We start from the raw sequence: 25,920 nt of genomic DNA, 5'->3' as shown, positions 1-25,920 counted from the left end.
TTTGAAACGAATTACAAGGGTGTTTGCAGTGGGCTGAGCCGAGATGCAAGTATATTTAAACACTTACATGACTCAGCCGAACACATGAGCGCTTTCCAGCACTCTTCTTAGTGAGCATTTGAGTGTGCAGTTAAAAACTAGCCTAGAGCGCCATCTGCTGTTAAAACTAAGCTCAGAATCGGTTTAAGAGAGACAATAATCAGAACTGATACAGAATCATTGTATCTTGAATCAATGTATTGTCCCAACCCTACTTATTATTCCCTTTTATTTTATTAAAATGTTGGCATGTAACCTGTCCTGCACTGTTATATGTGAATGAATTAAAGGTGCCCTAGAACTTCTTTTTAAAAGATGTAATATAAGTCTAAGGTGTCCCCTGAATGTGTCTGTGAAGTTTCAGCTCAAAATACCCCATAGATTTTTTAATTCATTTTTTTAACTGCCTATTTTGGGACATCATTAACTATGCAACGATATATAGGTTGCGGCCCCTTTAAATTTCGTGCTCCTCCGCCCCAGAGCTCGCGCTTGCCTTGAACAGCATAAACACAGTTCACACAGCTAATATAACCCTCAAAATGGATCTTTACAAGATGTTCGTCATGTATGCTGCATGCATGCTTCGGGTCATGTGAGTATAGTATTTATTTGGATGTATCACATTTGATTCTGAATGAGTTTGAGTTTCAGATGAATCGCCTTCGATAATGAACGCGATATTGCGTGGCTTATCAGTGATCTACGGCTCTGTCTATTAAATGCTGCTCCATCTGAAAGCAGGTGATGGTGATTTAGCGGTAATCTGGGAACCGGCTTTACTGACGAAATGCGCGTGACAATCGCATGCAATATATCGCCCAGCCCTACTATGCTGCGTGGCTAAAGCTAACATTACACACTGTTTGAGAGATTTATAAAGAATGAAGTTGTGTTTATGAATTATACAGAATGCAAGTGTTTAAAAATTAAAATAGCGACGGCTCTTGTCTCCGTGAATACAGTAATAAACAATGGTAACTTTAACCACATTTAACAGTACATTAGCAACATGCTAACGAAACATTTAGAAAGACAATTTACAAATATCACTAAAAATATCATGATATCATGGATCATGTCAGTTATTATCGCTCCATCTGCCATTTTTCGCTATTGTTCTTGCTTGCTTACCTAGTCTGATGATTCAGCTGTGCACATCTAGACGTTCTGCCCTTGTGTAATGCCTCGATCATGGGCTGGCATATGCAAATATTGGGGGCGTACACCCCGACTGTTACGTAACGTTCTGAGGAGGTCTTTTAAAGATTTATATAAGGAGGAGGAAACAATGGAGTTTGAAACACTGTATGTCTTTTCAATGTACTGAACTCTTGTTATTCAACTATGCCAATATAAATTCAATATTTAATTCTAGGGCACCTTTAATGGAATTATATCCGAACATTAATGATATTGAAATTTGTGTGGCTTATCGAGGAGATATGCCAAGCAATCAGACGTATTACTGTCACATGACAAAAAAAAATTGAAAGGAATTGAATATGATTCATAACTTAATTTATGACTGACACTTTATACATAAATCTGACTTAAAATGGGCTGTTATGGCCTTGACCAGTAAGACAACACCTAGCAACCACCCAAAACATCCCATCAATGCCCTACAAACCACCAAGAACTGGGCAAGTTGTCAGGCCAACTCCAACATCATGGCAAGCACCGTTCATTTGTACAAATCTGGTCTTTTTTAAAGGAATTTAACAGTTCCACTAGTGCCAAAAGCCACTGTAGAAAGATACCCAATATTCCTTGCAGAAGTTTACATTTACTTTTCTATTAGTTTTGGCGTGTTGGTGCTAATGTTCATCAACATCTGGACGTGAACACCTTCAGCTGCAGGTTTCCAGAAGCTGCAGTCTCTCTACGGAAGCAGACAGCAGAACACCTACATTCTCACTTTGCTTATATCCCAGCCAGGAGCACTGCCAAACACAACATCTGGATGCGAATGAAGAGTCTGAGCAACTTACATCAGTGACTTCCATCTCGATCACTGGGTCAGCATACATGTGTGCACAATCCCTGGTGCCCATTTGTTGGACATAATTTCACCACCCGGCCCACACCTCCTCACTTGGTCAGAAGGATACAGCCGCTGATGAGCAACTGACACAAAGAAAACTCTGAAAGATCTTTGTGTATATAAACGCAGAACGAGGTAACTAAAGTATGCTGGCCCTATTAAGTATGGGGGAAAAGTAATGGCATTGGTATGGTGTGATAATTTCATGGCTACCTGATGGAGAATTAAATGAAATGGAGTTGTGTTGCACACAGCTGAGATATTTTCCTCTTTATGCATGTATTAAGGCATCTAATTAATCTTTTCATTCAACACGACAAGCCTTTTTGATTAAACTTGAAAACTTGAGTCCAGTAAGGCATCAAATCAGTTTACACATTTTCACAAGTACATTAACACTTCAGCAGCAGTTGATATAGCCTACCAAAAATACAATCAAAGTAACTGCCAGGCATTAAACCTGACAGATTCCAAGCCATAAGTGACGCACCAACTTACAAACTACACAGCCACTTTATTCATGGGTTGCCAACATATGAGCAGAATTATGGCAACAAACAAAAGGGTATTACATGTACATATTGTATTGTACATAAATTAGTTATAGAGAGTGTATTTGGTCAGATACAATAAAAGAGACGAGTAACAAAATAATTTGAAGAACGTTAAAACATTGACAAACTATGTATTTTTGTGAGCAGCCAGAACTGCCAGCCTAAGAATGATTTGTAATTTTTCCCTCTGTGGAAAGAGAGAAACAGCGCCCTCTACTCGCCATGAAAAAACATACAGCCACAGACTACTACAGTATTCAACACCGGCAATTGGATTTAGAATGAAATCCAACTGTAAATAATAGTGTTTCTAATCACATTTCTCTTACACAACTGTAGAAGTGAAAGAACTACGTTCTTATTCACAAAAACAATCAATCATTGACTGCCATGACGGCTGTATGAACGCCGTGCATCTGAAATTCCACATGTAGCCTATCATTCCCAAAACGCAGGGAATTGCAATAGGCAAAACAGATATCAGACCGCCTTTAATATTACAACATATAAAAAGATCTACATTACAGGGAAATTCTGATGCCGTAATGTGAATTTTGTTCAAGGTTCATTTCTAAAGAACTGAACAGGATAGGTCCAAATATATCCTGCAGAAATTAAGTAATATGTAATGTCAGCAATGTATCTGCAATGTTAGCAGAGCAATCATCATTAAAAATCATCACACAGCTGGTACAAATCAGCAGTGCCTATTTACTTACCGTATATCATCTCTGAGAGAAAGGCGTTGTCAAATTGTAATCCGTTTGGGCTGATACCGTCAATTTATCCGCTGTGACTTCAGAAGTGCCAGTAAGTGAGCTGCTCGCGTCTCACCATCAGTCCAAGCGCTACACACGCCTACTACAAGTCTCTCTTAAAGACACAGTTCCATCATCAATCCTGTCTATCATGGCTATAACCAAATCTACTGGCATACTAGAACCGTCTCAAGGGCTTTGCCAAGTGTGCGCCGCAGACTGCCTCGAGCAAAAATAAAGTGACAACTGCCTTGATGTAAAGCCAATAGCTAAAGTTTGTGTTTTTGTTTTTGAAAGACTATAGATAAAAGTCTTACAGAGACTGTGTGAATCGTGATGTTGTATTATTCAAATAGTTAAAGGTTCAATGTGTAATATTTTTGCAGTAAAATATCCAAAAACCACTAGGCCAGTGTTATATATTTTGTTCACTTGAGTACTTACAACATCCCAAATGTTTGCAACTATTTGTAAATCGTTAGAAAATTGCAATTTTAACCAAGACACCCGGACGTGTGAGGAGTCGCCTGTCAATGCGTCATACCCGCGTTACCCTCGGTTCCCGGTTTTATTTTGTAGAAACCATGGAAACGCCAAAGACGCTTTAATATTTACATGTTTTAATAGGCAAGGGAACAACTGTTTTGATATATTTATAGACAGAAAACTAATTATTGTTATATAGCTCAACACGTTTAACATTAGTCTTATTGTTTAAATCTGATTTTCTTGATTTTTTTTTTTTTTTTTTTTTGCGAGTACCATGCCTCAGAGAAAAACACTATTTTGTGAAGTAGCTAATGTAGCATAATCAGAAGCAGCTTTAGTAACGGTAATACGGCATTTTCTCCATCATACGTTTTAAAATTAATTGCATGCCATTTATCAACACAAGCCATCCAGCATTTATTAATATGATATTCGCCGAGCAAACGCACAGAGTAACATTATAACATAATTTTCAACTCTCAAATGTATCTAATATGATAAACAGAGCTGTGTTACCTCATACTTGTGACCAGAAAAGCGGAAGCAGCGCCGGTGACTGTGTCATAATAAAAGTTCCTCTGCTCCTGAGGCGTGTGTTGCGCAATCACTCCAGCGGCCTCGTATAGCTCCCACAACACTCGGTTCGGCTCTGCTTCATACTACAGTAATGTTAATAATCCCATCCATGAACATGTTTTCTTCCCGAGTCCTATCCCAATTCTTTCCCACCGGTCGTTGATTCCGCGCTCAAACTTGGCGTCATCAAGCTACGTCTTTGTTTTGAATACGCCTCTAGCGGACAGAAAATATTACATATTGCACTGTATTTTTATAATGTGCAATAGAACTTACAGTTCAGGCCTCAGGCATAAACATTGTCCAAAACCGCTGCTTTGCGGGAAATGGAAAAAACTGTATTTTTAAAATAATTATCCTAAACACTGCGTTGTCAAAGTTGATATTGAGGCTATTTATGGTCAGACACTGATCCTAGTTTACAAACAATACATTAAAAACATTTCATTTTTTAACCATACCCTCACTGGCTGTGCCATAATGTTGAAATCCTATAATCACCCCTGCTTTTCAGCCCTCTGTACATCCCTCTATACCTCCCTAACACTTGAGAGAGAGAGATGGAGAGAGAGAGAGAGAGAGAGAGAGAGAGAGAGAGAGAGAGAGAGAGAGAGTTGGCATTGTCTGCCTGCTAACCAAAGCTCTCTATTTTTACTCTGCGTTTAGGGTGGTTAACAGCATGCTCTGGGCTCCAGAGGCAGACCCACTCTCCAAAGCCACCCGATGCTCTCCAGTGCCAGGGGCTGTGCTACATGTCCCAGCCTACCCAGAGCAGCTAAATCTGAACTTGCTGAGGTTAGAATAGCAGCTGGGATGCTGGGTGAAATAGTCAAGCACCCTCCAAAATCCCACAGAAGTAGGAATAACTCAGGGCGTAACATCGTTTTATATCTTTCATCTTTAAAACTTTCATCAGAAGGCTGACAGCATGTTTGATCACAGATTGATCAAATGTGAATTGTATGAAAAGAAAAATGTTTGGTGATAGTAATCTGCACTAAATATCTAAAGAAAGTAAAGATACAGCCAGATAGCTATATGTACAGGTGGTTTTCATTGCATTCCACCGACATAACCATGAGACTAGGACACCTTCATGGGAGGCCCTGATATAATGTCCATAACACAGCAAATTTCTGAAATCCTTCGGAAAGAACATTTCTATAAAAGGTAATGGTATGCACCTAAAAGCTTCTGCAAAGTGAACAGTGCACGTCACAGATTACTTTGGCTCTGTTTCTGTAAGCAGATATCAAAATGTTATCAGGAAAGCCCCAAAGTTGTTATGGCTTTCAAAAGTTTAATGAGACAAATTTTCAATAAAATTGAACATGCTTTGAATATAAGAAATACAAGATCACAAGATGTTTGGTCTGGTAGATCAACATAGACTTTAAATTCATCATTTATTCATAATCAGTTCTCATTCCCATAGAATGATGTTTATGACCATAAATCTGTACTTCTTTATAAAGTTTGTTTGGACATTTATGAAGAATGCAAGCCAGAGCTAATGACTGAGTCACTGGACCTGTGGAACCATCTTATTGGTAAAAACAGGGCATTAGTTTGTAAGTTCATGGATGTCTGCTACCTATTGACCTTTTACTCCCCTGAACCCATGTTGGTGTTGGTTATATACTTTCTACATGCCATGACATGAATAACAAACATGCCGCAAACATGCCAAGATGGATATTTTATATTAGTGTTTTCACACATCAGTCAAAGTAGACATAGAGATAATTTAGACTACATGTCTAATAGTTTAGAATGCCTCCTAAATTGCACTTCTGGATCAGTGTTTTCATTTGCTATTGTGCTACTATATACTATGAAGCTCTAACAAGATGTGTGACCATTCACAACATGTTAGCATAACACAGACAGTGAAGCATGTGAGAAAACTGAAGTGCCCCAATCACAAAGAGCTTTCGTGTGTATTAGACAGGTTTTTCAACATTATCAAGATCTCACTATAATTGTTTGCATGAAATTTCCGGCTCATTAAGTCTTGTGACTCATTGGTCTCTTTCTGAGAAGAGAACACCAACACAAAACATTTCAGAAATTTGAATCATAAGTGAAATGAACACACAGAGGATTAAAGAGATGCATATCTATCTCTAATATCAGTGTTATCTATCATAAATCATCTGTCAGTCTCATCAATTGAGACAAAACATGTCACATCTTGCGGTGTTTAGTTAGAACTTCCAGTAAAGTCACCAAACAATAACAGTTTTGCTTTTATTTCTTGGCAACTTGTGATATGTGAACCTTCAAAATGCCAAGGTTGTCACATGACGACACTCTCTGCAACAGATCTCAGCATGCCCTGATGGAAATGGTCAAGGTATTAATCTCTGAGCCCTTATGGAATTACATGGATGATGTTTGATACAAGTCAAGACCAAAACTTAAAGAAGGTCAAGTCTGTATACAAAAGCTCGAGTCCATGGCAAGACCAAAAATGTCAGGTTTTCTGATAGGATGGACCCAAAAGCAGATAAATGCTTAACACAGACTTTAATAGCACTTGAAACAGAAAAGACAGGGCCAATACGCAAGATGGCCAATCTCAAAGTGGTGTCAGACAGGAAAGGGTCAGACCAGAAAGACTGTCTGTATAGTGATCAGATTCAGGAAGACAAGAGACAAACGAGAAGGTCATTATGAGGTGAACAGACAAAATATGAGGTGAACATGATAAATTAGTACCAAGGTCAATATACATATACATATATAAATATATACATTATATATATATATATATATATATATATATATATATATATATATATATATATATATATATATATATATATATATATATATATATATGGGTCAATGACGTGACGGGTCATTTTTTTGTCCAAAGGCCTTAATAATAATAAAAAACAAAGATATGACATCTAAATTATGTAAGGTAGTAGAGCTAGATCTGTTTTATTGAATCCAAAAGGTTTTAATTATATTTTGCTACATAAAAAGGTATTTTAAAGATTTTGAAGTGTCAAAAGGTCATTTGGTTTAACCGTCCAAAGGCCAGTACAGCCATTTAATTTGTGATTAAAATATCTTAAAATGTAATAAATGTTTGTATTTTTTATTCTGGCATGATTTTATTACATCATATATCATAGTGCAAAATGGTATTAAAATTACGTGTAGAAGCCGTTGCTTTGTTAAGAGAAAGAATATCCGGAAAATTGAATTTCATTGATGTCATTCGCAGTAATATATAAAGGGACCATTTTGTATCAAGTCATGTGTTCAACGTCATGTGACATCATTCAGACACCTGCAAAGGACCACGCTGTCGTGAAGCAAAGTAACTAACTCTCTCTTAAAGGGATAGTTCACCCAAAAATGAAAATTTGATGTTTATCTGCTTACCCCCAGTGCATCCAAGATGTAGATGACTTTTTTTCTTCAGTAGAACACAAATTATGATTTTTAACTGCCATCGCTGCCGTCTGTCAGTCAAATAATAGCAGTGGATGGGAACTTCAACTATAACAGTAAATGAAACTTGCTTAGACAAATCAAAATTAAAACCTGCGGCTCGTGACGACACATTAATGCCCTAAGACACGAAACGATCGGTTTGTGCGAGAAACCGAACATTATTTATATAATTTTTTACCTCTAATACACCACTATGTCCAACTTCGTTCAGCTTCCTGTTAGTGAGGTCAAAAAACGTGTTCTGTTGACGGAAGTGATGTCTCGCCCATATACTTCAATGAGCGCGAGACATCACTTCCGTTGTCAGAGCGCGATCAGACCTCACTAGCCGGAAGCTGAACGAAGTTGGACATAGTGGTGTATTAGAGGTAAAAAATTATATAAATACTGTTCGGTTTCTCGCACAAACCGATCGTTTTGTGTCTTAGGACATCAGTGTGTCGTCACGAGCCACAGGGTTTAATTTGGATTTGTCTATGGAAGTTTTTTCGACTCTCATTGTTCAAGTTCCCAATCACTGCTATTATTTGACTGACAGACGGCAGCGGTTGCAGTTAAAAATCATAATTTGCGTTAGACTGAAGAAAAAAAGTCATCTACATCTTGGATGCCCTGGGGGTAAGCAGATAAACATCAAATTTTCATTTTTGGGTGAACTATCCCTTTAACTATTTGAAAAATTCATGTTTTCAGTCGCTCATACGCATGTCCCGAAACATCAGGTCATTCGGTACAACTGCTATAAAACATGGAAAATGTTGTAATATTTTAAAAACTTGTACTAAATATAAAATGTTTGATTGTCTTTTTGTTAGCTAGCTAGATATCAACCTGTTAGCATTGTTTGAAAATATCGTCATTCGGTATAACCAAAAGTGTCATTCGGTAAAACCGAAATTTTGGTTAAACCAAATGACTTTTTTGGTGACACATTTTGTCCATCTTGTAAAAAACGACAAAAGCATTATAAAAACCACATAATCTCATTGTAAACATTTAATAAAACTTCTAAATTAATTATATCTCCATTATGTTTATATATATATATATATATATATATATATATATATATATATATGTGTGTGTGTGTGTGTGTGTGTGTGTGTGTGTGTTGGGGCACGCCTCATGTTTGCCCAAGACCACCCTGTGGACAGTTAAGACAAAAGTTGAATTTTTTTTCGCTACAATGAAACACTTGGTTTAAAGGAAAAAAAGGATACTGAAACCAACACCATAACCTTTCTCAGCTGTGAAGCACGCTGGAGGGAGTTTATCGCTGCTTTGCTGCCTCAAGTGCCTGGGCAGTTTAAAATCTTTCAAGTAGGAATCAATTCAAAAGTTTATCAAGACATTTTACAGGAGAATGTCAGGATATCAGTTCAGCTTCAGAGGATGTGTAACATTGGTGTGTTACACCGGTGGACACATATTACTTCGTGCTGCAGACAGTGATGATGCTTAGCACTCACCACACACAATTCGTCTTGTGTGTGTGCGCGCGCGCGCGTGTGTGCAACGCTCTTTCTGCTCCGCCCCTTTCACTCTATTATTACTAAACACACAGCGCCATCTGTCGCTACAGAGAGAATGTGCAGGTGCATCAAGTTTCAACAGCAAAGGTGTTTACATTTGAAAGGCTAAATAGTCAAATTAAAATTTGTAATGCAAGTTTATTTTAATGTAAGACAAAATAATAAAGCATACGTAGTAGGCTATATAGACAATAAAAGAAATTAAACAAATATAAAGCGGATATACTCATTTTAAAAAAGCTCAGATTTAAAAAAAAAATATTTAAAAAAAAATTATGTAAATATTCATATACAAATTAATGGGTTTTGAATATGAAACAGGGGATATTTTTAATTGATTAAATATTGAAAATATTGAATTATATAATCACACTGCAGAATTGTTTTCTACTTATACAGTATAATTAAACCTAAAGTGATCATGATGTTAAAACAAACAAAAAAATGTTATTAGACAACTACCCATGTGATTTTTCTTTAGTAGGCTGTCCAAGCACACTCATTACTTGCATTTGATACTTTGACAAAATCGAATGTTTTCTCACAGCCAGTTTAAGTGAAAGTTTAAACTAAGAAAAAATAAATTGTATACAAGTATATGTGGTATATAAACAGTAAATTGGAAATAATGCAAGCAGCATTATTTAATTAATAACCTGTTGCTTACATTAAACATTTAATGTAAGCAACAGGTTATAGCAACAGAGGGCTCAACCCTTCATGAACCGTGTTTACTAGAACATGGCATGTAATGTGCTTATTTTGTGTCTGTCTGCTCATTTAATTTTACCGAATATCAGAACATCCTGAATCTTCAGTGTTTATTTACAGTCAATTCAAGTGATGCATATTTTGATTTCCTTGTTGATTTTTTCTCAGGCTCACATCTCAGTGTGTTATAATGTTATACATAATAAAATGTCATCAGAAAATATTTACATCTTAAAAGAACTGACACCCGTCACTATTTTACTGTAATTTGCTTCTATTTTTCACTTATTGATGTTGTAGCTATACGTAAACCTGCACATGACATGCTGAAGAATATCGACACCACAATATAACTAAACTAATAATTTTTTTGGCAGATTCTTTCATCCAAAGGGCCTTACGTCGCATTCGGGGTATAGCTTACAATTTATAAGTTCATGCATTCCCTTGGAAATCGACCCCAGTCCTTGTCGTTGCCAGCGCCATACACCCTACTAGTTGAACTACAGGAATGTTAGCTTAAACAGTAAACATTGAATTTGCTACAGGATGTTTTGCTTTATACATTTTTGCAATATTACTTGAAACTGTCTTTACTAACTGATAAAAGACTATTTATTAGGTGCACTGAAAGTAATAATATCAATATACATCATCTGTGCACAAGATAGGGCCTTAAAAACATCAGCCAATCGTGTAAACGATTGGCCCTCTGGCTTGTCAATCACTGCCGTGACGTTCCTTGTGAGAGACGAGCTCGGCTGCGCGCTCCAGTAACTTTCCACACTCCACAGGCGCCGCATGCAATGTTTTTGTCCGGAGACAGGAATAACAACTGCAGATTATGAGTTACCTGCGGTGAGTCCGACATAATGAATCCAAAAAACATGACACAGCGAATGCCGGTGGTAAACACTCGTTTTCCAATACTCGTGCACGAGTTTTGGGAGGCGTTTCTTTGAAATGAGCTGTGAAGGAGGAGGGTTGTTCTTACGCATGCGCTCATTTAAAAAACTCACTAACAGTCTTTGGATTCTCAGTCGATGAAAAAATCCTCTCTATCACCTTTAAACAGATATACTCACAATGGATTTATGCACAGAAAAGAGTTTAACCCCATTTCACCAAGACTCACTTTCAGGCCTTAGCATTGTTATAAAAATAACGTGTAACTATGGCACTGTAAAATAAAGTGTTACTAAGATTTTGTTTTACTAACTAATACGACTTAGGGTCAAAGTTAATAAATTTGATTTGTAGTAAGCCTGTAGGATTTATTAAGGCCATGTCAACACTGAAGGCTATTTCATGGCAAGAAAATGGAATCAATTAATTGCCAATAACATTGGCAATGACTGACAGTGTTTGTGTCAATTAATTTGAATGATATTTGCTGTGCTCCATTCAGTCTTTGAAGGCAGGAAAGCAGTCAAGCACTTTAAAAAAGAGACACTTCAGTAAATGAACACTATGAGTCAGTGCATGAAAATGAATGAGAAATTGGCTCATTCGATGTTTAGATTTTTTTCACATCTGAGCAGCTTCTTTCACAGTCTGCAGAGGAAAAGATAGACATTTCCGTTAAAATTACAGTTTTTGATCAATTAAATCTCCTTCAGGTTGAGAAACCATCACTGAGATGAATGGGAATGCAAACATTAAAATGGTCAAACTATTTAAATGCATTTGTTAATATGATACACAGCATTTGTAATCATCTTTAAGTGTTTTTAAATCCTGTACATTTTAGGTTAGTGCGACCTCTGGTGGTTACTAAAGTCACGAGCCACAAGATCTCCTTTTGTGTTCCACTGAAGTCAGTCATTTGTTGATGTAATTACACGTTTAGGGAATCTGTTCCTTTAAATGAGATTTTGATGCATTGTTATATAGAGAGAGAGTCATATATGCATCTAATACCTTGAAAGGATCATGATCACTGAAATCCAGGGAAATTATGAGGTCAATGTCTTTCACTTTTCTCAACACTGAGAAGCAACGGTCTGGTATCTGTCTATATAGTCTCGCCACACTTTTCAGCACTGATTTATTTATTGGATCACAGCCTGAAATGAGTCCATATATTATTCACACTGAATTGACAGAGAAACAATAGGTTCTCACCTTTCATCTTGTGGAGAAAGCCATCTTTTCTGCCCCAGATCCATTGAGCAATGCTCCAAATGCTCATCAAAACATCTGTTAAACAAGTTCTTTAGATCATGGCCTCAGTATATGGTTCTTTGGTTCTTGTCAAGAACATGGTTCTCTGCATAATAGAATTATTATGGAAATATTCTTTCCTTCACGGCCTTGTTTTCATAGCAGATATGGTATCTACCCCTGCTGTGATGAACAAACTCCTTTTCCATATTTCCTTGACATGTTTAATAACTTTTTTATTTGTGTCTTAGAAATTAACTTTTTTTAAAAATGAACCAGCCCTGAGAAATATTCACTAGAACAACTTCATGGGATCATAACTTCAAAATGGTACAGTAAACATGTCTGACAATTGGCATGGTGATGATAGACAAGAACACCTTTAACGCGCACTCAAAGACAGCTGAGATATAGCGCCTCCGAATGGGCCAGCAAAGCAATTGCTCAAACTGTAGCCTAGTGTCATCTGTCAAATTCATGGGACCATAACTTCAAAATGGCACAGTATAAACGTCTGAATATTTATATGGTGATAACCAATGACACGAAAGCCGAAAACAGCCGAAATATACACTCTAAAACAAGAAGAAAAGAAAAGAAGAAAAGAAAAGAAACCGCATAGGCGACTCTGTGTGTATTATTGACCCATATAAAACGTTCAATATTAAAAAATAAATAAATAAATGACAGTAACGTTACATTAAAACGAGCCAAAAATTATTTTTTTTCACAAGATCAATACGCCCTTTATTAATGTAATTTTTCGTATTTAATGCACACTTACTTGTGGCGGAGAAATGCAATATTTCTTCATTCATTTCTAACAGCGTTAATTGCGAGCAGTGCCATAGGCTACACACAGCGTGCTTAAGGAAGCGTCGCGTCAATTAAAGGGGAGGCTCACGCGTCAATAAGCAACAAACGAATAAGTAGCTGGATTCAGCATCGTCGCATACGACTCATTGTGTAATAAGACAAGTTCAACGGTTCATAAAAATAAATGCTGCAGTAAAAAGCTGAAGATTTGGATTTCGGCCGAGAAACCGCACAGCGAAATGGGCGGCCAAGTAGCTACCTGGTATTTAAACCCATTCTTCGTATCTAACGCACACTTGAATGTGAAATGCAATATTTCTTCATTCATTTCTAACAGCGCTTATTGCGAGAAACGCCACACAGTGCTTAAGAAAGCGTCGCATCATTTAAAGGGAAGGCTCACGCGTCAATAAGCAACAGAGAAGTTCGAATCATTTCCGCGAATAGGTTCTTTCCAACAGTTCATTCGAACCGGTTCATTATTTCAGTGATTCTTTTTGCGTCATGGCGTCCTACATAATATATCGGCGTGTGGTATTACATGCTCTAAAACGTTCCAGAAAAGCGATAAGTAGCACGATTGTTAATAGTGGTTCTCAGTTCAATTAGTCAGTCCAGTGAATCGTTCAAACCCCGGTTGTATGAACTGGCTCAACAGATTCACTGAAAGGAGACGACTCAAAAGAACGCTAGGTTAACGAATCGGACGTCACTAAACAGAACAGGCGCATCGTGTGATTCTTTCGTATTTAATTTCTTGAACGGTACTTTCTTTTTCACGGGATGACTGTCAGAGAAGAGTCAAATTTGGAGTAGAATTATTTCTAACAGAACTGCATATCAAACCGGCTGTCTTTTGTTTGGTAAGTCTTGTTCTCTTGAACTGTGTAGTACTACCGTGCGTCAAGTGATGATATGTTGGAGTTGTAGAAGCAGGTTTTAAACTCTGCATATCTTGCAACTTTATACACAAGAATATATACTGTATCGACTCGTATTATTTTCACAACGCTGTGGTCAGTGTATATCATGTAACTTACACGTTCTCGTGGGGAGTTTGCGTGAATGATTTTGTGGTTACACAATAGTACCGGCTGTGTAAAAGTGCGTGAACCGATTCCGACGAATCTCATTTGAGAAGGAAAATGCATACAGACTGAAATAATGTGTAATTGCACACAATTCCCTTGGGTTAGTCCAGACTGATTATCTAGAGACCAGTGGTTCCCAAACTGGTGTACGCAATACCCCTGGGGGTACGTGAGGTGACAGAGGGGGTAAAAATAGTTATACCGTTAGTTTAATTCTACCCCGCTTTAAAATAACATTACAACCGAGCATGTATTTCTAACAGGCAAAATGCCGTAGAAGGTCAAATACATGGCATCCAATCTAATTACCTCATCTTTTGCGGTAAAAACCTAACTGCATCAACCTATCATGCACAAGCGGAATGCATGATAGGTTGCGTCCAGAGATAGCTGCCTATGACGTTCACGATAATGTACCTTTGTAAAAATGGAGATATAGCACTTACTAGTATGAAGAACAATCGATTTAAGACTCAAACTCTCTTTGATACAAAAACATACTTTGAGTTCTTGTTTTTAATGTTGATAATATGTTTGTTATACGAGCAAGAATTCAATTTTCCCAAATATCCACATTCACAAATGTGACTGATTTTATACAACAGTTCAACAAATAAAAGGGTAATATAAGGTGATGTACATTTTAATCACATTGTCAGCATTGTTTGCTCTATTTTGCAACGAAATAATGGTTCCGACGAAAGCAACAGCAGGTTTCAACACGCAGTGGTGTTTCGTGAACAAATCTATGCTTTGAACAAATCATGAGAGTCATTAGCTGTCTCTCAGTTCAGAGGCTGCGTCGCATTTAAAGACCCCCTGAAATCAAAATATTTTTTTTTTAGCTTTTAGTATGAATATGTTAGCCTTAAGGTTATGAATAAGCTGGTGTCTTCTAAAACAATGACAAAATTTGCATTTAGGAGATATAAGCATTCAAAGCGTAAAGTCTCTCACTTCCGCTAAAACAGATCACGGATTTTCATGACATCACGTCGCACTTCAGCTTCTCATCAAATCTTCAGTCCAATCAAATGCTCTCTAGAATCTGAAGTGCGACGTGATGTCATGAAAATCCGTGATCTGTTTTAGCGGAAGTGAGAGACTCCTCCTACACTATCAACAGACACTGAAGCTGTGACTGAAATCGGTCATTTGTTCACACATTTACTAGTTTCTACATGGTGAATGGCACATTGTGCACTATATAGAGAATAGGGAATGATTCAGATAGTCTAAATAGCTTTCCATTGACGTGATTTAAGTCTGTTTTTTGTGTTAGTATAAAGTGAACCGCCGCAGCACGAGCACAGTTCATTCATTCATTCATTCATTATATGCGCGAGTCGGCTCAGACCATGAAAGGTATCGGACTCATTTAAATTTGGTACAGAATGCCATATTTTAATGTGATATAGAGGAGATTAGGAGGATAAATGGTTAGATATTAAAAGGAAACCGGTTTTACCGAGTTTAACGGCTCTGGCTGAGCTGTGATATAAACAAAACACTATTGGCTATTTTTAATAAGGGGCGGGGCTGTTCGATATATCGCCCTGTCTTCTTGTTTCAGTTGAAATTACATCAACACACTGAATAATGCTGCGCATTCCAAGACACTTCAGCGGGCCTTTAAAGTCGTCATGAAATCAAAACCCTATATACTTTGTTAGTGCATATTACTAGTCTTGCGTTGAAAAATTAATCTGTGCAAGTTTATACACAGAAAAAATTGTTTGTTGTGGTAATCTTTAATCAAAATCTGAAAAGTTACTTCCGGTCTGGAATGGCGTTCCTTCTCTGATGATGTCAGTTTGATGGCTTGGGTTGAAAATGCGTAAACCACTCCCCTCCAACTGTTAGTCTGCTATGTGTGAGAGAAGGAGGAGCGCTAAAACCCTGCCCTCTATTCAATATTCCGTTTCAGAGAAAAGTCGTTTGCAGCTTACGGTTCATGTAGACTTTAAAGGCTGCATATGTCATCGAGTCAGTCTCATTTAAGAAACTTTCTTAAAGGGATAGCTCACCCAAAAATGAAAATTATCCAATGATTTACTCACCCTCAAGCCATCCTAGGTTTATATGACTATCTTCTTTAAGACAAACACAATCAGAGATATATTTAAAAATATCCTTAGTCATCCAAGGTTTATAATGGTTGTGAATGGGAACACAAAAAAATGCATCCATCCATAATCAATAAGTAATCCATACATCTCCAAATGGTTAATAAAGGCCTTCCGAAGTGCATCAATGTGTTTTTGTTAGAAAAAAATAATATTTAAAAACGTTATAATTTCAAATATTTAGCTTCCGGCGGATGACCGTACACATACTGAGCACATCGATTTGGGTGGAAGAGCAACCTTTGACCCCATGCAGTGACTCAATGATGAATGCGGAGGCGCAGAGGAGAGAGCAATACACCGGTCACGAATTAGAAGTCTAAAATGAGAAATTTTAAAGAGAAATATTGGAGGATTTCGATATAAGAGAAGAGGAGCTTGAGTTTGTTGCACAGCCCTATTTGTTTGAACAGTGAGAGGTGTCTAAGCTCCCACATCCTGCGTCATACATCGCTTCGGGTTACTCATTTGGCTCAAGTCGACTTGCACTTTCTGCATACGGTCATCCACCGGAAGCTAGTTATTTGAATTTATAAAGTTTTAAATATGGATATTTTTCTTACATAAATGCATCGATTCGCTTCAGAAGGCCTTTATTAACGCTCTGGAGCCATATGGATTACTATGATTATGGATGGATGCCTTCTTTTTTTTTTTTTTTGGGTTCCCATTCTCAACCATTATAAACCTTGGATGACTAAGGATATTATATCTCTGATTGTGCTTGTCTGAAAGAAGATGGTCATATACACCTAAGATGGTTTGCGTAAATCATGGGATAATTTCATTTTTGGGTAAACTATCCCTTCAAATGAGACCGACATGATGATGTATGGACACAGAAGACATTTTTGAAAAATATGGGTAACCAAACAGATGGGCCCCACTGACTTCCATAGTATGGAAAAAAAAAATACTATGGAAGTCCGTGGGGCCTATCATCTGTTTGGTTACCGACATTCTTCAAAATATCTTCTTTGTGTGAACTCTTTAATGGAAAGGGTGTGACTGCAATCACTGAGGGTCCACAGATGTCATGATGATACATGATGTCACCATATTTTAATTTTCAGTATTTTCTGTGAAAAGGTAATGCAATATTTAAATAAATATTTTGCATAGCATGCCCAGTCAAGAATTGTGAGGATCTGACAGTTGAGTTGCATTGTAATTTGGAGCCTGTTCATGACTGTGATGCTGATGGTGCACTTAACTTTTTGCAGGAAGGACGTTTCTCATCATGGCTGAGCATTTATCCCAGAGTGAACTAGACTACCCTTTCAAGCTCTTGGAATATCTCAATGGATTCCGGATCTCAAAGGTCTGTGGTTTTTGCTGTATCTCTCTAAAACACATTATTTTAATGAGTGCTTCTGTGCTCCTTCCTACAGGTACAGGAATCACCTCAAACATCATAAGCAGACCATTTTAATAATGTGTTTACCACACGTGACATTTATTATTGGATTATGAGTAAATGTTTTATGTGAGAGCATCTATTATTTGTAGCAGTCCCCTGTTGTCTCATTTTCCACTTTGGCAGTCAGGGCTGATTTCGCCTCTAGCAGGACTTTATTGTACCATCGGATTCTGTAAGATTGTTAAATCCCAGAAAGGATGACACTTGGAGAGTTGTTAATTCTTTTACAATTATTATATACATAGGATAATCTAAAGAAATTGTAACCAGTCATATCACCTAAAATATATGAAATATTTTCCTTATATGTTTCCTTATAAATAGGATGTAGATTTTGTAAAATTGATTATTCTTGATAAGTTTCTTGATCAGAATATTACAATGATATCTGTAATAATTTCTGCTGCTGAAAATTCACCTTTGCCATCACAGGGATTAATTACATTTAACAATATATAAAAATAGACAACAGTTTTTTTTTATTATTGTAATAATATTTCACAATATTACTCAAAGTACTTAAAATCACACTGTAAAAGCCATATTCCATCATAGTATATCAACAATCAAAATTTTGTCTTGTTTTTTAGTAAAAAAATCTAAACTTTCTTAAAACAGGAAATGTTCATGATTGTGGAATATAATGGCTGAAGTGTGAAATGCAAACATTTATTTAATTAGAAGATGAAGATTGTGTGCATTTTTTTTTTTTTTTTGCATGCATTGCCATATCTTTATAAAGACATGGAAAATGCATAAATACATGAGTAGTTCTCACTGCAGTTTTATTTAATCGTCCTGAATCCATGTTCTCATCCAGGCGATATTCTCAGCTTGTGAGTTAGGGGTGTTCGACCTTCTCCTCCAGTCCCAAAAGCCGCTGAGTGCAGCTGAAGTGGCACAGAAGCTCAGCACCAGTGAAGATGGTATAGAGAGGTTACTGGATGTGCTGGTCGCCATTGAGATTGTGGATGTGGAAGTGGTACAGAGAACAGGTAAGCTGCCGATTATTTTTTTTAGTATTCCTCCACAAGTAGATGGAAATAACCTGATTCCTCTATAATGTAAAGGTGATAAATATCAAAACCGGATCTGTTTGCTCATAAAATCATCCATCCATTGTATCTATATGATTTGCCCAGTCTCTAAACCTTTAATCTTGTCTTCCCTCATAGCTTATTACAGCAGTACAGATGTTGCTAATCAATACCTGGCCAAGACCAGCCCCAAATCTCTACATGATTTGATCATTTATTACTCTCAGACCATCTACCCACTCTGGAACAATCTGGTAGATGCTGTTAGGTAGGCATTGCCGTTTTCATCACTGTTTGGAAAAACACTTGTTCCCTGTCTACTTTAAAATCCTTTTTTCATGATACAATAAATGTGATGTTTGGACACATTAGAATGAAAAAGACAAGCCTGCCTTCTTAAAACTAAAAAGATATTTGGAAGTCATCTGCATTTCTAAAACAATATTTGAATAATCAGAATATCTGAAAACCTCTCAGGGATGGAAAGAACCAGAATGAGAAAACCTTTGGCCTCCCATCTGAAGAGATCTTCTCTGCCATATACAGGTTTGTGTGATCTTATTTTTTATATATATATATATATATATATATATATATATATATATATATATATATATATATATATATATATATATATATATATATATATATATATACAGCTATGGAAAAAAATTAAGAGACCACTTAACATTGATTTCTAAACTTGGAGTGGTCTCTTAATTTTTTTCATAGCTGTATATATATAAAATAATGTTAGCAGTACCATATGGGTAAATGTTTTTTGTTGTCCTTTAGATGTCACTAGATTAAAAGTCCTTTTTTTGACTGCAGTGAGGCAGACTTAAGCGATTAGCCGCTGGTGCTGTGTTATTCTAGGTCATGGACTTTAAACTCATTCAAATTTGAGGCTTTATGACAGGCCGTTCCAATGTCTGGAGGGGTATTGTGTGTGTGCAATAGTGTGTATGTGATGGTGAAAGAATGACTTGTGTTATTGTATGTGTAACTGTGTGTTTTTAAATTTTTTTGTTTTTTTTGTGAGGCTGTGGGTGTGCATGAAGGCATCTCCCAGCCTAGTAATTTGGGTGCATGGGACTGTATATGGAGATATAAATTCATTAACACATATTTTGGTAACACTTTACAATAAGGATCAATTTATTAACAACAGTTAACTACAATAGTCATTTAGCATTTAGTCATTTAGTCATTTAGAAGACGCTTTTATCCAAAGCGACTTACAAATGAGAGTAGTAGAATCAATTAAATCAACATGAGAACAACAGTATGTAAGTGCTGAGTGAAGTCACAGTTATGTCAGTAAAGTGCTCATAGCGAATTGTTTTTTTTTTTTTAAATAAATAAATACACAGATAGGAGAAGAATATTAGTTAGAACAATAGTTATCTTCAGTTAATAAAAGTTAATTTCAACATTTACGAATACAATTTTAAAATCAAAACTTGTATTTATTGTAACATGAATAAACAGTGAACAACTGTATTTTTATTAAAGGCACTCTAACAAAACTGCATGCATTTTGTGGAAGAACATTGTTTTGGTATGCTTCGGCTCTGCATGACTGTGCGGATGAATATGGTTATCCTACTGCTCATAAAACATTCACTGCTAGACTTAAGAGATATAACGAGTTTAGATGGAAAGGATCTATATAGATGGAAAGCTATACCCATTTATTAATTTAATAAACATTTGAAAATAAAGTCCAGCACAGCGCTACACAACCATAATGAAACCCTTCACAATAGATAATGCTTTACAATGAACTCTGTTAGAGAGATACATATGGCAATTTACCTATTCAATAAAATACCTTACTCACCTGTTGAGTAATAAAAATTCCATCTTCATGTCGCTTTTACGATATATTTTAAATCCCTCAGTTCTCGCCATCTTCAAAAAGCCAAGACAATGTTGATTCTGGTTTTATTACGAGCTCTGTCGCATTCACTTTTTGCCAGTAGACTCTCCTCTGTTCAGCTTTTCTTTCTTTTTCCTTTTTTTTTTTTTTAAATGAGGGTGATTCCTTGGAGGTTTGAGATTTAGCGTGCTTAATGTCAGACTTTCTAGTTCGTTGCAACAACAAAAATAGGCTTACCATAGTGAATCAGGGTGAGACAAAAACACGTTTTGGAAGAAGGATTTATGATGTTTTGACTCATTATTATTGAAATCTTGTTAATTTTGAACAAAAAAGGGTTACATAGTATGTACCTTTTAACTAACACTGACAAAAATGTATAAATGTTGTATGTTGGTCATTGTTAGTTTGTTAGCTAATGCATTAACTAATGTTAACAAATGAGATCTTATTGTAAATTGTTACCCATATTTCTGTTTAAAAAATATTACAAGGTGTTGTTTTTGCTTTATTAACTTTACTGATACTTTTTTTTTTTTTTTTTTTGGTGCATCTCTTTAAAGTCAGCATACATGTTGTCTAACAGATGGTATAAGTGTCAGTATTAGGGTTTGTTTTTCCTACTTTTCATGTGAATCCATCTGAAAAAGATCCATCTGTTGACACTGGTGTGCTGTTTTGTTTCAGGTCAGAAGAGGAGATGTTGAAGTTCATGGGACTGATGAACTCTACGTGGGTCATTGACGGCCATGACATAGTGACAGCGTTCGATCTTTCTAGCTTCAAGTCCATCATAGATCTAGGAGGTGAGTGTGAATGTATTTTTAGCTTAAACTCTTTTCCTGTGACAATGATTCGAGCTAAAAATAATTTTATGAAAAATGCAAGAGGCAGTAGCATTGCAAGTTGTCATTTTGAGACACTTTGCAGGTTGCTCTGGTGCATTAGCACGGGAGCTGGCGAAAGAGTATCCTTCCTCCACTGTCACGGTTCTGGATCTCCCAGCTGTGGTCCAGACTGCCCAGCGGCATTTCACCCAACAAGATGACACTATCTGTTTTCAAGAGGGTGCGTCACGATGCAATTTAACATTGTTAATGGTTGGCTTTTAAAGGATTAGTTCACTTCAGAATTAAAATATTATGATAATTTATTCCCCCCAATGCCATCCAAGATGTTCATGTCTTTCTTTCTTCAGTCGTAAAGAAATTAAGGATTTTGAGGAAAAGATTCCAGGATTTTTCTCCATTAAGTGGACTTCAGCGGGGAGCAAAGTTTGAAAGTCCAAATTGCAATTTCAGTGCAGCTTCAAATGGCTCTTTATGATCCCAGCCGAAAAATAAGGGTTTAATCCTGGAATGTTTTCCTTAAAAACCTTAATTTCTTTTCGACTGAAGAAAGAAAGACATGAAAATCTTGGATGACATGGGGGTGAGTAAATTATCAGGAAATTTTAATTCTGAAGTGAATTAAGCCTTTCTAAACCAATTCTCTGTCCTTCTGAACTTCAGCAAGCAGTCTAGTGGCTGTCCTGACAAAATAACTTTTTAAAAGAGTTTTGTGTTATTATAGTCAATGAAAACTAAAATAAATCCCTTTTTCTTAGCTAAACTAAAACAATAACTAAAACTGAAGCTAAAATACAATTGCATGACTCCAAAACTAACTCAAATAAAATGGTCTCAAATTATTGTGTTTTAGTTTAAATACATAGTGTATCATAAAACTGTCTGCATTAAACATAAAAATGTCACTTGATAGAAGAAACACTGTGCTGTTGAATTTAAGCATTTTAAAATGATACCAGTTATTATCACATTAACTAAGAACTAAATCAACTGAAACTAGAAAACCCTTTAAAACAAACAAACAAACAAACAAAACAAAAACTACAGTACAATTTAAATGTTTGGGATCAGTAAGATTTTTTTAAAAAGTAATTAATACTTTTATTCAGCAAGGAATGCGTTAAAGGTGCCGTAGAACGTCTTTTCAAAAGATGTAATATAAGTCTAAGTCCCCTGAATGTGTCTGAAGTTTCAGCTCAAAATACCCCATAGATTTTTTTAATAAATGTTTTTAACTGCCTATTTTGGGGCATCATTAACTATGCACCGATTCAGGCGTTGCGGCCCCTTTAAATCTCTCGCTCCCAGCCCTCCCGAGCTCTCGACTCTATCATTGCATAAACAAAGTTCACACAGCTAATATAACCCTCAAATGGATCTTTACAAAGTGTTCGTCATTCATGCTGCATGCATGCATCTATTTCTGTGAGTATATTATTTATTTGGATGTTTAGATTTGATTCTGAATGAGTTTGAGGCTATATGCTCTGTGGCTAACGGGCTAATGCTACACTATTGGAGAGATTTACAAAGAATGAAGTTGTATTTATGAATTATACAGACTGCAGGTGTTTAAAAATTAAAATAGCGACAGCTCTTGTCTCCGCGAATACAGTAATAAACGATGGTAACTTTAACCACATTTAGCAACATGCTAACAAAAAATTTATAAAGACAATTTACAACTATCACTAAAAATATCATTTAATCATGGATCATGTCAGTTATTATCGTTCCATCTGCCATTTTTCGCTATTGTTCTTGCTTACCTAGTCTGATGATTCCGCTGTGAACAGATCCAGACGTTAATACTGGCTGCCCTTGTGTAATGCCTCGATCATGGGCTGGCATATGCAAATATTGGGGTCATACATATTAATGATCCCGATTGTTACGTAACTGTTTTCGCCTGTTTTCCGGAGGTCCTTTAAACAAATGAGATTTATATAAGAAGGAGGAAACAATGGAGTTTGAAACTCAACTTATGTCTTTCCATGTACTGAACTCTTGTTATTCAACTATGCCGATGTAAATTCAATTTTTGAATTCACCTTTAAATTGAACAAAAGCGACAGTAAAGACTTTACATAATTACAAAATATTTTTAACTTTCTATTCATTAAAGAATCATGAAAAACAAAAAATCACATTTTCTACAAAAATATTATGCAGCACGACTGTTTTCAACATAATAAGAAATGTTTTTTAAGACCAAATCTGCATAGGACACTGAAGCTGAAAATTCAGCCATCACAAGAATAAAGTCAATTTTAAAATATATTTATTTAAAAGTTATTTTATAAATAACTATTATATAAAAGTTATTTTAAATTGTAATAATATTTCACAAAATTACTTTTTTAATCAAATAAATGCAGCCTTGATGAGCATAAGAAACATAAAAAAAAAAAAAAACATTAAAAATCTAACTAACCCCTAAAAAAAAAATGAAAACAAAATAAAAAATTTGTATTATAACTCTAGTATGACATTTCACATATTTGTTGTTGTGTGCTTGTAGGGGATTTCTTTGAAGGAGAAATCCCTCCTGCAGATTTGTACATTCTGGCCAGGATAATTCATGACTGGAAAGAGGAAAAAAATCTCACACTACTGAGGAAGATTCATACAGCGTGTCATCCAGGTGAGAAAGCATATTATTAATAGGTCAGTAAATAGTGGCCCTAAAATGATACTTTTCAGAGCATCTGACTTGCTTTTTATCTATCTAGGTGGAGGCGTTCTGATCGCAGAGGCACTGCTGTTTGAGAACCGCCGGGGGCCAACTACGGTTCAGATGTTTTCTCTGAACATGCTGGTCCAGACAGAAGGGAAGGAGCATCCACCCTCTCATTACACACGTCTACTCACGGATGCAGGATTCAGGGATGTGCAGGTCTGTCGAACTGGAAAATCATATGATGCTATTCTGGCACTCAAATGAATATGCACCAAAGCATCGTCTATAATAATCAGACCCCTTCTGCCTAATCTGCAGACCTGTTGTGATCAGACACGTCAGTAATCATGTTCATGCACATGTCAGACATCTGTCGTTCCACCTTGGCCTCGTTTTGGGTCTCCTGCCTAGTTATAAAGCAGTATTTTCTCCAACACTGAGTGTGAGCCCATTCCTGATCCTTACATTTCCTTCAAAAGACTGTTTTAGTAGCGATTAGATTTAGCTATTTGTGAACCTTTCTCCTGAGGCCTACAGAAGTGGTCTAAGAGGGGGTGGGATGAGGAGCTGTTTTTGATTGGTTACTGATGTGTCAAAAATAAGCTCCTCCCTCCATCCTGTCTAGTGTATCTATGCACTGCCATTTTGACACAAGCGTAAGTGTGACCCCTAGTGGTAATTTTTTTGCATTAACACAATAAAAAACAATCTTCTAAAAATGTACACACCTCTTTTACTGTCTATGGTACACACACACATCCAAACAAATTGCATAAGTTGATTTTTATTCCTGACCTCACAAAGTTTTGTGTCAGATGTGTTCCAAGACAATTAATTTATCCATCCTTCTACAGGACAAAAAAAAATTGTGACTCTTGAAAATTGTTTTTAAATCTATTGTTTTTCTAATGAAAACATGCACCGCCCTTGATCTTTTGCCACACATTTATATTTGCCAACAGGAAAAAGTCAAATAAAGGAAAATGATGAAAGAAGCTTGTTGTGAACTGTTTTCATGTGATTTCCAGCTTTTGTAATTTGTACTTTTCCAAGTTCATCATGATGCATCTTACCTACTTAAAGGATTAGTCCACTTTTAAATAAAATTTTCCTGATAATTTACTCACCCCCATGTCATCCAAGATGTTCTTTCTTTCGTCAGTCGAAAAGAAATTAAGGTTTTTGATGAAAACATTCCAGGATTATTCTCCTTATAGTGGACTTCAATGTCCTCCAAACGGTTGAAGGTCAAAATTACAGTTTCAGTGCAGCTTCAAAGGGCTTTAAACAATACCAGACGAGGAATAAGAGTCTTATCTAGCAAAACGATCTGTCATTTTCGAAAAAAAATGCAACCGTATATGCTTTATAAACACAAATGATCGCCGTGCACATGCTTCCGCTTTCCGTATTCTTCAAAAAGATTCCGCCGTATGTCCTACGCCTTCCCTATTCTACTTACGGGAAAAAACTAAACTGGCACCGCATTCGTTCCATAAGTTGAAAGCTTTTTGAAGAATACGGAAGGCGGAAGCACTTGCAAGGTGATCATTTGTGTTTATAAAGGTATCTCTGGTATCTTTTAAAGCCCTTTGAAGCTGCACTGAAACTGTAATTTTGACCTTCAACCATCTGGAGTCCATTGAAGTCCATTATAAGGAGAATAATCCTGGAATGTTT

The 25,920-nt window shown here is 36.3% G+C and overlaps 2 protein-coding genes across 2 annotated transcripts in view; one reads left to right on the top strand and one right to left on the bottom strand.

The window, feature by feature from the left end:
- Positions 1-3,474, bottom strand: part of daam2 (dishevelled associated activator of morphogenesis 2) — a 97,778-nt gene extending 94,304 nt beyond the window's left edge. Inside the window, exon 1 of the mRNA XM_067368519.1 lies at positions 3,360-3,474. The gene's annotated coding sequence lies outside the window, so the exon portion shown is untranslated. The remainder of the gene's footprint in view (positions 1-3,359) is intronic.
- A 10,186-nt stretch (positions 3,475-13,660) lies between these two features.
- Positions 13,661-25,213, top strand: asmt2 (acetylserotonin O-methyltransferase 2). Its single transcript, XM_067367555.1, has 9 exons — positions 13,661-14,019; positions 17,597-17,694; positions 18,614-18,788; positions 18,969-19,098; positions 19,308-19,376; positions 21,400-21,518; positions 21,643-21,780; positions 24,082-24,204; positions 24,293-25,213. The coding sequence occupies exons 2-9, from the start codon at positions 17,614-17,616 to the stop codon at positions 24,502-24,504; spliced, it is 1,047 nt and encodes a 348-aa protein (XP_067223656.1). The 5' UTR covers positions 13,661-14,019; positions 17,597-17,613; the 3' UTR covers positions 24,505-25,213.
- Positions 25,214-25,920: the final 707 nt, after the last annotated feature.

Source organism: Chanodichthys erythropterus, chromosome 18 (assembly GCF_024489055.1).
Source record: "Chanodichthys erythropterus isolate Z2021 chromosome 18, ASM2448905v1, whole genome shotgun sequence".
Lineage (NCBI taxonomy): Eukaryota > Metazoa > Chordata > Actinopteri > Cypriniformes > Xenocyprididae > Chanodichthys > Chanodichthys erythropterus.
Note: the sequence above shows the minus strand (reverse complement) of the source record. Positions and strands in the feature narration are given on the sequence as shown.